Genomic DNA, 13245 nt, shown 5'->3' with positions numbered 1-13245 from the left:
AGAGGGAAATACAGGTCAAAACAGTCATCTCATACTGTAAGTTAGTTACGCTGTGATGCATGAGTGAGCGAGTGAGGGAGATGCCGTATGCTTTGAACATGCTGTCTTCCCAAGGCTCCTGTTCTGATAGGCCTTTGGGGACAGTCTGAACCGGTTCTTCTGAAGTCCTGGATTCTCTTGATAACCTTTCCTTGTGGAACCGCCATGGATTCACTGTCTCAACCTGAACCTGGAACCCTGAGTTCTTTAAAGTTAAGCCTGATACTATATAACTATTGCTGCTTCAGAAGACACCCAAGATTTGGACACCTGATCTGAGACATGCTCTATGTCTCCGGCCCACTGGGAGAAAGCCTGGGGGGGTTATCATGCTGTTAGGTGGAAAACTTGGTGAATGAGGCAGAAAGTGGCTATGAGGAGGGTTCAGCCTCAGAGGCCTGCCTTCTTCAATAGAACCCTTGAGGTCCATAGTACTTTGTACTCCAGTAAGCAAGTTGTGAACTTGTATATAGGACCTTTTGAAAATGCTAAAATGTGGCAACCTGAACCAGGGTGGGCCTCAATAGGGATTACTGGAGGCCTTATAAAGAGAGCCCAGCAGCCACAAAGACAGAGATGAGAGGCTGAGATGCAAGCCAATGAAACCTAAGAATCACCAGCACCAGAATGCCACACTTTTCAGGTAGGAAGCAAGCCTTGCTGGTAGCTTGATTTTTGAACGATTTCTGGCCTTAAAGCCGTGAGCAGTAAATTGCCAGTGTTTAAGCCAACCTGTTGTGTGGCATTTGCAATAGCAACTCTGGCGAACCGAGCCAGTCCTCATCTACCCTGTTCAAGCCACAGTATGGGAATTCTGGTACCGGCACTAAGTCATTACCCACAAGGAATATATAAAGAGCGTCTTCAGCCTCCCAGGATCAGTTCTGCATGAATCTGGTAGTGTCCTCCTTAACTGACTCTTTTTCTCATTAGGTTATAATGATTTCTTAAGAACAGTACTTCCTCTCAAAACTTGTCCGTACTGTGTTCTTGAAGCCAAACTTGAAAGGTTAAAAATGCCTCCTGTGCTGCCTTTGAAAGACCGCCCCAGGGACAGTGGTGTACCCACATACCCAGCGCCCGACTCACCGCCATGCTGTGGGAAAGCTGTTCCGCTGTCAGACTGAGGCTGTAGTGCTGGGCCTCCAGCCACCTGCACTGTGTCTGCAACACTTGCCGCTCCAGATTTTGCTCTGAAGAGACAAGAGATGGTGATACAGGAGCTCTGGCAAGTGTTTCCCCTCTCTGCTCACTCTTCCCAGACGCCAGCCTGACCCAATTGCTACTGCTGGCCCTTTTCCAGCAGCCAGCAAGGTTCTCTCCGTTGGACCAGTATGTTCCCCATTCCTGTAAATCATATTCACTGTACCAATTACTGCTACTAAATTAAATCTAGCCCTCTGGAATAAAGACCAAGGTTCTAGGACCAAAAGGCACTTTAAGGGATATGCCTTAAGAAACAACAGACAAATTTGTGGCTTTAAAACTCATTCTTCAAAAAGGAAGATGAGAATGAACCTTCTATAGAAGGATAAATAGGTGAATGCAAAAGTCAGTGAAACAGGGTGGGGGAACAGTGGCTCAGTGGCAGAATTCGCCTGCCATGCCAGAGACCTGGGTTCAACTCCCAGAGGCTGCCCATTTAAAACAAACAAACAAAGATATATGCCCAAAATGGATTTTCTAGAAAAATGTGAATTGTCAAAATTGAAAACTGACCTAAGAAATTACAAGTGGCTTGAATTAGTAAAATCTCTGCCTCACTAGAAGATGCCAGGCCTAGTTTTAATGGGGGAGCAATTTCAGATCCTCCAGGGTAAATCCCTGTTTTATACTAAGAACTTCAGAGAATGAAAAGCATGCTACCTGATTTTTATAGGCGCTAGAACAAAGTACAATAAACTAGAGTCCATTACCAGTCAAGAACACAGATTAAAAAGCCCTTAAGCGTTAGGTCATTTTCCAGCACTTGCTTACATAGCAAGGCAAGTATCAAGAACTGATAGAAGTGCCATCCCAAGCTGCCTTATGGTGCTTAACATTTCTGTATTGAGAAGGGCCTGAGGTTTGTTCATGAGGAACTACCATTATAAATAAGCCTGAGGAATGCTTCTTGAAATAGGCAAGATGTCTGCAGAAAGATTACATCTCACTTGGAAAATTTACCTTCTGGTGTTTGTATCTGGCTCTGTCTCCCAGGCATCTGAGTTCTAGTTCTATCACTCAGACAGCCCCACGGCTGCTGGGGAAGCTCTACATCAACTGGGCTGCTAGGCTGATTTCTTCCACCTGCCTTCCTTACCCACTAGCTCCCTACCACTCCCCCACCCTATTCTGTTACCTTCTATGTGTTCCTGGTAAGCTTCAAAAATTGCCTCAATCCCTTGCCACTTCTGCCTGGGGGCTTCATCCTCCTCCTCCTCTCCATCTTCCTCCTCATCCTCTTCTGGGTCTTGATCCACCTCTTGGGTGATGGGGCCCTTTCTTGCAGGCAGAGGCTCCTGCTGTCCATTCTGCTGGGGCAAAGGGATCCGGCTAGAGGACTGTAGCTCAGGAATGTTGTAGTGGATGGACGTGTCAACTTTGTGGTTCTGCTCTGCAGACAGTGCAGCCCCGTTCCCTGAAGAAAGAGATAGCAAGAGTTACATCCCAGAGTTGGGGGTCCTCAGGCTGGTGGAGGGGACAGTGTTGCTGTAGCGAAGGGGCTGGCTTGGCTGTCCTGGTGACAGATTCAAAGTGGCTGCACGTCTGCACAGACCATCACACAAAGTACAGCAAGATCTGCAGGAAACCTGTGGGCCAAAGCGCATCACAAGGAACAGCTGGAAATGTCCTGAAGGCAGTGGGGTTGACAGACCTGGGCTCCAATCACAAGTCTGTGTCAACAGTTCTATGATCTTGGCTGTTTGTCTCAGACGAACCCGCAGATCAAGTGCAGTGTGGATTCTCGCTCTCCAGCAGGACTTCAGGAGGCAGCAGCTCACTGAGCATGCCTCACTCAGGCATGAGGTCTGTGCTGTCTTATGGCATGACCCTGCCCAGCAGCTTCCTAAAGTCAGGGCCTGTGCTGCAAGCAAAAAGAGTTTCTGTCTGCTGACCAGACTTAGAAGGCTCAAAATGCTATGGTGGGAAAGGACTTGGGATCTTTTAACTTCTAAAAAAAATGCTGAAAGGGTTGAAATACCACTGCCCAAATGATGTTCTACTTTTTGGACATTGTTTGATCTTAATAACAGTTCCTTAGAAAAGGATGAAACCATGTCAGACCTATTTAAAATGCTTATTCTATTATGTTTTTCTAGCTTCTAGTACTATAAACAAACAAAAAAATGGTTTTGACACATTTTCTTCTGGCTATTAGAATTCATAAAAACTTATTTCATATTCAGTATTATTTAGCTTTTGAGGATTCTTTTCTAATCAATTACAAGTTTTGATTCAGTAGAAATAAAGCAACCTCTGTTCTCCAACCTTCAAAATAATTCCTACAAATTCCAGAGGGAATGACTGGGACTAGAGCAACTGTTATGTCCCAGAGTTGCCTGGCCCAGCCAAATGAAAACCCACAGCATCTCAGCCATCACACAGGGGATCAAGAGATGTCTAGGCCAGTGCTGTACATGGGAGCATGAGAAAGCTCTTACGTGCAGAATGCGTGGAGTACTATTTCCCAGCAAGGTCCTGTGTTTTTTTTGCCTTAGTAAAAGGAAACAGTTCCACCATTTAGGTGGTACTTTTTGCCCATTTTCTGGGAGTATGGCCCACAGATCTGCATTGTCAGCATCACGTGGGAGCTTGGCAGTCACCAGGCTTCGCAAGCCCACCCATATACTGAGCCAGAACCTGCATGTACCAGGAGGACCCCAGGTGCCCCATGCACACTGTAGCTTAAGAGGCTTATAATCAAGTCCCCAGGTGAGGAGCAAGGCTGCAGATGAGTTACCACTGGTGCCTTTGGAAACCAGCCAGCCCCTACAGCAACACGGGCAGAAGGAGGGGTACTGCGTCACCTTTATGCTTCTGTAGGGCCTTCTGGGTGGACTGCAACACCGACTCATGGAACTGATGTGCGAACTCCTCTGCCAGGAAGGGCTCCCAGGGCTGGCTCTTCCCGTTGATGCTGTGCGACAATGGCACCGGCACATCCTTGGGTGCAGGGCCACGGATATAATGAAGCATGCTCAGGGTCTTCTTGCCCCCAGGGGCCTCGCTTGGCTTAGCCTTCTCACCACTGGCAGGAGCTGGCTCCTGAATTCCAGAGAGCTCCTGGGGCCGGAGCTGTTCCAGTCTCCCAGGTTCCACGGGCTTTGGGACATCAGACAAAGAGGCAGCGATACCAACAGGCTTAGCCACATCCAGGGAGACTTGCTGTATGGCTGGTTCTTTTAGAAAACAGAAAGCAAAGGAAACATTAAGAGCTGCAAGTTAAAGACCAGGCTACGTGTCTACTACATGGACCGTAATCTCTTAAGAGCCTTGATTTAATAAAGACCCCAATACAAGAACCAGAAACTCAGGTAATACTGAATTAAATGTCGGTGTACATTTTTATAGTTTGAACATGGTGTAGTGTTTGGCAGCAAGTCCATGAAAGGGCCTCAGGAAGGCATCTAATAAGGAAAAGAACCTGAAGGCTAAAGAGCAAGTCGTTTCAAGGCAAAGCAGGGGCTGAAGTTACTGAGTTCCCCTGACCAAGAAAGACTGTATTAGGAGATGAGAACAGGGCTGCACAGAGGGTTTTCCTCCTCTGTTCAGCAAGGGTAGGGAGCACAAACAAGACCAGAGAAAAGTGAGAAGGTACAAAAGCAGGCACGGAGAGGCCTGGAAGGAGAACAAGCAAGAGAGGGATGCACGTCATGCGGGAGAAATCAAGGAAGATGGAGGAACAGCAGAGCTGAGCCAGCAGGTGAGAGAGACTGTGCTCACAGCATCTTCCTTCCTGGGACAGAGCGTCAGGAGCTCAGGCAACCACTGGAGCAGCCTCCAAGAAGGCTCATTGCTCACAACCATGAGAAGAACAGTCCAGCTGATACCACCAGACAGCTCCGCAGACTGCAAGGATCAAATGCCCTCTGCCCAGGAAACCGTACCCTCCCCCTAACTCTCCAAGCTCCAACTTCAAGTTCTAGTGCTCCTTCCCGAGATGAATCTTCACAACTGTGCAAGAAACCATAAACATATACGAAAAGGATGAAGAGAAATACACTGTTTCCAGGAGCAAGATTCAAGCTGAAGAAGATGGGCCACTGGTTCTGGAACCTTGAGTGGTTGCCGCTGACCCTGGCTGGCGGGTGGAGGGGCTGTTCTCCCTGGCCCTGTGCCTTACCGCTCAGGGAGACGGCAGGACTGTCCCTCGGAGGGTTTGTCAGTGGGTCTGCCCTTGCTGCTGGCAGCGTCTTCTGCTTCATGGCACGGAGCATTTCAACAAGTTTCTCTTTGTCTATGAGAAAAGCAGCCCGAGGTTAACGAGGCAGTCGCACCATTTTTGAGAGGGAAAGAAAGTGGGATTCAGGCCAGGCCATGACTGGCAGTAGCAAGTACGTTAAAGCAAGAGAAAAACAGAGCAAGTGCTTTGGAGACAGATTTGTGTTTAAAGGAGGAAACCTGCACTGTAGAGTGCATCTACATCTCTTAGCTTTTAGTATGTGGCGTTTTTGATGTACTCCAAAAACAGCCATGTGTAGGCAGTGATGGCTTTCTGAAATAATGGGTAACTCTTGAGGATGTGTTCTCAAAGAGACAAAGTGGCCCCCAACTCAAGGAAATGATCAGAACAATCAGCAAGCTGTCCCCTCACAACTTTCAGCCAACAGTCAGCCCCCAAGCTTTCTGCTGTCTGTAGGAGCACAGACCCCAAGATGCCTGCCACAAGGAAGTCCTGCCTCAGAAGCACTGCTTCCTGACTCTAAACCTTAAGCAGCCTTGTTGCCCACAGCTCTCTAGGAATTAGGCCAGGTAAAAAGAAACATATCCAGGAATTTGAACTGGCAACAAACTTATTGCTATCCCTTTAAGGGAAAGTGAAAAATCCCGGCAAACTAATTAAAATGCAAAGTAAAATTTTCTACATCCCAACAATGAAATAGTGACCCGGAATCACTTTGCTTCCCTTTGGGCTTTGTTCGCAAAGGCAAGTGGCCATGCGGGAATGTGGAAATGGGCAATGTGGGCGTCCAGACATGCACACTCACACATGAGCCAGTGCCACGGCAGACAGGGAAGCCAAATGCCCTGCACGTGCTCAGGCCCTGCACGTGCTCAGGCCACGCCACTGCATCTGCCCCAATTCATGGGCCTGGGGGCTAAAGCAACCCAGAAGTCCCTCTCATTGTGCCGGCTCTGCCTGGTGGGTGAAGACTGCCCGAGCCAGCAGCCACATGGGTGTAGTACCATGGAGATCCCAGGCAGGAGGTCGACACCTCTGCCTCTCACCCAGGTGGGGAGGCTGGAGGCCTGGGCACCAAGGCCTCAGCTTCACGGGTGCCAGGGAGGAGACCACGGGTGCCAGGATGAGCACTAGCAAGACTTTGTCTCCACCAAGACAGAGAAAGAGAGAAGGGCCCAGAATTTCAGATGCCAAAAAGGAAGAAGGTGGAGATGCTGGGATAGATGTGAGAAGCATAGGAGCTGGTTCCCCTGGAGAGCCAAGAGGAGGCAGACAGCCAGAGGCCTGATGTGTTTGCAGATTCTGCCTGAAGTGTGGCCCCCTGCCACTCCCATTATGCAGAAGCTCACTCTCCTCCTGCACCGGTGGGAGCCCCAGGCCTTACCTTTCCTCTTTTCAGCACTGACGTGGGTCAGATTGAAGGTTGTCAGGAACTTCTTTTTCTCCTCAAAGTTGGGGCTGCTGTTCATCTCGTCTGGGCTATAGCGGGTGGACAGCACCAACCTCGGCGAAGGTGTCTGCCGCTTGCTCTGAAGCGTGGGGGGTGACGGGCTTCTCTCCCTCAGCATCCGCCGCCTCTTCCTCCGCTTCTGGGTCAGCAGTTCCTCCTTCTGCTGTTGGGTGGTCAAGCCAAAAAGTTGCAAAAACTCTAGCTTCTAGATTGGGAAAGAAAACAAATTAGTTTGGTACCAACAACAAGATGCTGTCACTACCCCGGGAAGCCCTCTCCTGGGACCCTCAGAGCCTATGGGCCGTGCCCACCACTCATGGTTGACTTTATGCAGGGCAGGGGGGAGGGGTGCAAACCCTCTGGCATGCACACAGCTGGGGTCTGGAGGACACTGGGGGAACCTCTGGCAGCGGGGAGGAGGGCAAACCCTCTGGCATGCACACAGCTGGGGTCTGGAGGACACTGGGGGAACCTCTGGCAGCGGGGAGGAGGGCAAACCCTCTGGCATGCACACAGCTGGGGTCTGGAGGACACTGGGGGAACCTCTGTGGGAGCCTGGAACCCAGCCCATCATGTGCCAACAGGAGACCAAGTGGTCACCAGAGCCTAAGTACCTCCGAGGACGTGTCTAGTTTGAGGGGCGGCTGCTCGGCCACGCAGCGGAGATGGGCCCTGACTTCCTCCTCATCACTTTCATCATACGAATCATCCAGGTCATAGTAGTATCCTGGTGGCAGAAATTAGGTCAGTGGTCCTGGGGCGGCCCATGGCCCAGGGTATCCTGTGCACGGCCCCAGAGTCTTCTGAGGAGGTGGGCATGTAGGAGCACGACTGTGAAATGGGGAAGGTCCACCCCATCAGGCTGCACCCAGGTGCGTTCACAGGCCCTAGCCCTCAGGGTTTTCAGTGATGGATGGGCAGGCCTCAAGCTTCCCTGAGCCCAGACTGACAGCCCATTGTGTGTTCAGGGCATTCGAAAGCTGCACTATGTACATGCCCCCACCCCCCCAGTGCCATCTGTTAATTGTTAGCAGGAGGGGACAGGCACTCCCAGCTCACCCATGCCTTCAGAGGTACAACGTACACAGCCATGTGCAGAGAACAGGCCCAGAAGCTGTACCTGGAGGTGCCCTCACTGCACCAACCCTACAAGGTCAATGGAGGAGAAACCAAAGACCCACGAAGACTCATGGTATCCCCAGTTTCTGGTTAGCTAAGGGCTAAATTCAATCGCCAAGAATATCAGCGAGTTCTGAGAATCCAACAAGAGAAAAGACAACTGGCCTGGAGATCCCGAGTTCTTCAGCTGGAGATCTGAGCCCTTGTCTCACCTGGCCAGACTGGGATGCAGGTGGGGATGGCTACTCTCCCACCTGGGCCTGCTCACTACAGCAGGAGCATAAAGCAAAGTCCTTTTCCTGCCGCCCTCATCTGGGGGAGTGTGAGCTATCACCTCCTTACCTCCCTGCAATTTATGATGGTGGCCCCCACCAGGAGCCCCTGCTGGGCAGGCGTGCTGTGCTGCCAGCCCCTTCCCCAGTTATGCTGCACTATCAATATTTAAAGGCATGTTATTAGCCTCTGTTCATCATTTATTAATTGTGCTTGTCTGCAGAACCGTCTTTACAGACAGTCTTTGATTTAGCTTTTCAAGGCAATTTGCAAGGCAGCAGGCTGGGCATGGGGCCCAGGGCCTGTCCATGATAGGGGTCTCAACTGGCTATGTAATGGCCAGTGAGCCCCCTGCCTGCAGGGTGTTGGAAGCATGTCTGATCTCAGAAAGCAGGAATGGGAGAAGGGAGCTGCTGGCACTGCCTCTTCCTGCCTGTTCTTGCTCAGCTCCTGGTCCTGAGTAAACTGAGCAGCAACACTGGGCAGACCAGTGCCACCGCTGGCACCGCCAGGCCAGAACAGACCTTTCTCCCGGGCCTCTCGCCGCCGGCGCTCTTCCAGGTCGAGCTTGCTGACCAGCCTGCGGCGCTGCTGCAGGAGCTCGTCATAGACGTAGGCAGGGTCAGGTCCCCGTGGGGCCGCGTGCCGGTAGGGCGAGCCTGGCTGCAAGGGCCCACTGTGCTCTGCAAAGGAGGCTGCCTGAGTGAGGGAGGCGCGCTGCTGGCCTAGGATGGTTGGGGTGGACTTCTCGAGCTCAGTGAGGAAGGGGCCTGGGCCGTGAGGGAAGGTCTGGTGCTCAAGGTTTCCCATCTCCCGCGGTGGTGGCTGATACTTTTCCAGGGGTGCAGCCTCACGTTTCCGGGTCCCCTCCTCTGCCTTCTCTGGGCAGTACACCCGTTCCACCTTCACCAGTGGGACAGCGGCCGGGCGGCTTGGCTCAAACGGGGCGGGGTGGCTGTGTAGGGTGTGGCTCTCTGGGGCCCGCCGGGTCTCCAGGGCACTGTCCATCAGGGACACTGGGTTCCAGAGGGTGGTGGGCATGGCCGGGTGCTGGGGTTTGGGTGAGATGAGGGGTGGGGGCCCGCCGAAGTGTTGCACAGGGTCTCGGCTGCCTGGCTCATGACGGTTTGGTCCCGGCCTGGAAAGGGAACAGAGCAAGCCATCAGATACATCTGGCAGAGCAAGCTGCCAGAGCTGGGCCAGAGCCAGCCTCTGTGATGGTCTATAGGGGGAGGTCCGGAGAGAGCTGGAGCCACATGGGGGAAGGAAGCTGGCTGCCCCTCCTCACAAGCTGGGTGTCTCTTGCATACAAGGCAGGTACTCACAGGGTGGCTTTGGAAAGCTGGACAGAGGCTCAGGAGCCAGCTGATCCCGAGCGCCCCCATGCAGTCTTAGGCCAGGCCCAACTTTCCCTTTTATTCTCGGCTGTAACCCTATTGCTTCCTGAGTGAGGGAGGCACGCTGTCCTTCACCTAAGGACAGTCTACACCTTTTTCCTCTAGGGAACCCTCATTATCCGCAAAGGGAATAAAGGGAGGGCCCTGGGTGCCAGGTGAGCTGGATGGCGAGCAGGCATCAGGAGGGCAGTTGGCCTTCCCAAATGGACAACACGAGAAGCTGCCAGGGTCTGCCCAGCCCAGAACCAAACCCACCATGGGATGGGGGAGGACCACTTCAGAGACCCTCAGAGTCAAATAGGCCGGGCTGGGGCAGGGCAGGGTGCTGCTGACACCCAGTGCCCTCAACCAGAACTGCAGCAACCCAGAGTCACCCAAGGCCAAGGCCCCAAAGCAGCAGCTACAACTGGAAGGACTTTCAATACCAACCAGGGCGTGACTAGGGAGACACACTGAGCTCACCATGGCTCAGTTTTCCGTAAAGAAAGGCACAGGGGGCTTCCCATTTACACGGGGATCACCAATGCCAAAGGACCTTCCCTTAAATGAGAAGTGCTTCCTCAGGGCACTAAGGTGAGGTGCAATCCCTAAGTCTACTTGGGCTGTTTTTCCAAAGTGCACCTGTTTTGCTAAGGGAGGTACGTGGTAGTGCCCAAGGCCCCACGTTGCCTGGTAGGGACAGACGGACAGCAGGGGCAAGGGTCAGCCAGGCTCTGAGGACCCTCCCGTGGCTGGTGGCACCTTCAACCATGGCCCTACAGGCCCTTCCTGGTCACCCCCAACCTCAATGCCAGGCAAGACACCCAGTGCCACCATCATGCCTCTGGATCATCAGAGGACGAAAGGGAGCTGTATCAAGAAACTGTTCCTTAGTAAACAATAAAGGAGTAAAACCTGTTCACTGAACAAACACGTCAGGCATCAGAGTTCAGCACAGCCCAACAACTGCCTATCAGAAGAACATTAGGTTCACAAGCTTGGGGCCCACACAAGCTGAGGACCTGTCCCGCCTCACCCTGGGTCCACATCTCAGGGCAGAGGCTGCCCTGGGCAAGAGCAGCAGCACATACCCTGCTGAGGAAGGACACCTGGCCGTGCAGGGTCCTGGGGCACCCTGGCTGAAGAGGGCCTGCAGAAGCCAGCACGGTCCAGGCTTTCTCAGGCTGTCAGCAGAGAGCAGGACAGAATGCAGGCCAGGGCTGCAGGTGCCCACCCACCAGGCTGGGGCTAGAGTTGCTCAGTCATACCTGGCCAGACCCTTTGTCACCCCATGCCCAGTGACCTAGCAGGAAAACCTCTGTCAGCCAAAGGGATGAAGAAAGGGGCGAAGGAGATGTGCAACTGCAGTACCACCCCGTCTCAGACTCCAGAGTGTCCCTCATCCTGGGATGGCACCACGCGCCATGCAGAGCCAGCAAGCAGTTCAGTACGCTGCCTGCCCACCTCTTCGTGCAACACAAGGAGGAAACTGAGGCCCTGAGAAGGAAGCAGGGGCCCCAAGTCATGGAGGTGGGCCCAAAACAACTGTAAGGCCTGGCCGGGCCCCTTCAGACCACAACTGCCCCTGGCCACTGCTGGGGCCTGGGGTGGCCAAGGGCAGCCACGAGACAGGGGCTCTGGGGCCAGCTCACAAGGCAAGTGTGGGCAGCCAGGGGTCCCAAAGGCAGGTTCAGTGGTCCCAGGACTTCGATGATAGCAGGGCTGAGAAATGAGCATGTTCTTATTATAAAGGAGAAAATCTAACCTTATGTTTAAAAAAAAGTCTTTCTCTCATTAAAAAAAATAAGCCCGGCTGGAATCATAGGAGGAAGGACAGAACTCTTTCCCCCACACCCTTCAGGGAAGGGGCATCTCTTGGGACAGCCTGTTCCCCGTCTTGGGGCATATCACGACATCGTAACTTGTACCACAGAGGGTACACGAAGTAACAGAAACGAACACCCTGAAGGCACACAGGGTGTCATCCGCATGGCGTCCGGGCCCCACCCGGCCCCTGCCCAGGCCCACCTGGCACTCTCGGGCCGGTGCTCCACCTCTGTCGGCACTGGAGGCCGGCCCATGTCCAGGTGCTGCTCCAACACCTGCTGCCGAAACTCGGACACCTGTGATTGCCGGTCCTCCTTCTCCTGGCGCAGACGCCGCTGCCGTGCCAGCCACTTCTCCTCCTCGTTGGTGCGCTGGATGAGCAGGGCTGTGGCAGCACTGCTGCCGGGCAGCGGGAAGAGGCCATGGTTGGAGATGAGGCTGGGCACAGTGTGGTGGGGGGTGGGCACCGGGTGCAAGGGGTGTGGCACAGGCTTGGGTGCCGGCAGGCCTGAGTCCTTCAGCTTCTCTGTGGGAGAGAAAGGCCATCACAGCCCAGGCCCGGCTCCCCCCGCCCGAGGGTCTTCCCTGCAGAGCCACAACGTGGGTTGGAATGCACGCAGGAGGCACACCTCATCCCCACAGTGACTGTGCAGTCGCCGGCTCTCACGGGCTCAGAAGAGTAGACTGGAATTCCCAGTCTGTGGTTTTACACATCCATCATTCACAGCTATAGTACCTAAACTCAGAACACTTGTGCCCTCTGAACACTGCTGCGCTTTCCTTCAGCTCCTGCCCTTGTGTCCCGAGTGGCAGAGTCTACAAAGGGGCATGTTCTGTGTCGCTCTGCAACCCTGCCCAGTGATGCCATGCTGGTGGCTGGAAACCAGCCAATGCGGGAGTGTTTACATGGTACAAACCAGCATCGCTCCCGACTCAGGGCTTTCCCTCAGGTGGACTTTTACGGCCTGCCCTGGCCAGCCCCGACAAAGGGTGAGCCCCGCCCCCCCAGCCCTGCCCCTCGCCGGGCTGCCCGGTACCTGCTCGTACCTGCTCGGGTCGGTGTCAGCTGCTCCGAGGGCTTCACCCGCTCGTCTGCGGCGTGGCTCCGCAGCCCGTGCAGCTCGGCCACCGGCAGGAACGGGGGCTCCAGGGCCTTGGCGGCCAGCAGCTCTTTCTCGCGGGCCCGCTGCTCTCGCTGGCGCTCCAGCTCCCGCTCCCGCTCCTTCTCCCGCTCCCGCTCCAGCTCCTTCTCCCGCTCCTTCTCACGCTCGCGCTCCCGCTCCTTCTCCCGCTCGCGGTCAGCCTCCCTCTCCCGCTCGCGCTCCCGCTCCCGCCTCAGCTCCTCATCCATCTGCAGCCTGCGGGGAGAGAAGAGGCAGGGAAGTTAGGGGTTCCCCGGTGGGTGGGGGGTCGCGGTCATTCGAACTCCGAGAACAAGGAACCAACACCTCCGCCCAAGCCCGTCGCAGGAAAACGGCATCCTTGCTGACTTGTATGGGAGACGAACAAAGTTCTCCTTTTTCCTTTTCCTTCCATGCAAAAGCAGACCCTGAAGTCCACTAAACCACAAGTTACATCCGAATCACCTAAGCATCTCTGAAATCCCCTTCAGCCGCAGGGTCACTTTGAGAGACTAGCGACTTTGTGACAAAGCAGCCACGCCAGGTGCCGGTGCAGAAGCCGAGCTGGGTGGTGAAAGAGCCTACCCAGGCCATGGGCAACGTGGCCAAGGCCACTGCGGGCAGCCATACCCAGCTCAGCTGTGCCAGGGTGGG

General features: G+C 54.0%; 1 protein-coding gene across 3 annotated transcripts in view; it reads right to left on the bottom strand.

Annotated features, from left to right (window-relative positions):
- Positions 1-13245, bottom strand: part of GSE1 (Gse1 coiled-coil protein) — a 399288-nt gene that overhangs the window by 3823 nt on the left and 382220 nt on the right. For all 3 annotated transcript variants that reach the window (XM_077133217.1, XM_077133218.1, XM_077133219.1), the window contains 9 exons: positions 12518-12828; positions 11672-11996; positions 8792-9405; positions 7490-7602; positions 6810-7080; positions 5366-5479; positions 4050-4421; positions 2381-2659; positions 1129-1232 (listed from right to left, as the gene is read on the bottom strand). In XM_077133217.1, the coding sequence (XP_076989332.1) occupies positions 1129-1232; positions 2381-2659; positions 4050-4421; positions 5366-5479; positions 6810-7080; positions 7490-7602; positions 8792-9405; positions 11672-11996; positions 12518-12828 (2503 nt within the window). The remainder of the gene's footprint in view (positions 1-1128; positions 1233-2380; positions 2660-4049; positions 4422-5365; positions 5480-6809; positions 7081-7489; positions 7603-8791; positions 9406-11671; positions 11997-12517; positions 12829-13245) is intronic.

The sequence above is a fragment of the Tamandua tetradactyla genome, chromosome 16, assembly GCF_023851605.1.
Source record: "Tamandua tetradactyla isolate mTamTet1 chromosome 16, mTamTet1.pri, whole genome shotgun sequence".
Lineage (NCBI taxonomy): Eukaryota > Metazoa > Chordata > Mammalia > Pilosa > Myrmecophagidae > Tamandua > Tamandua tetradactyla.
This window is presented reverse-complemented; position numbering and strand designations above follow the sequence as displayed.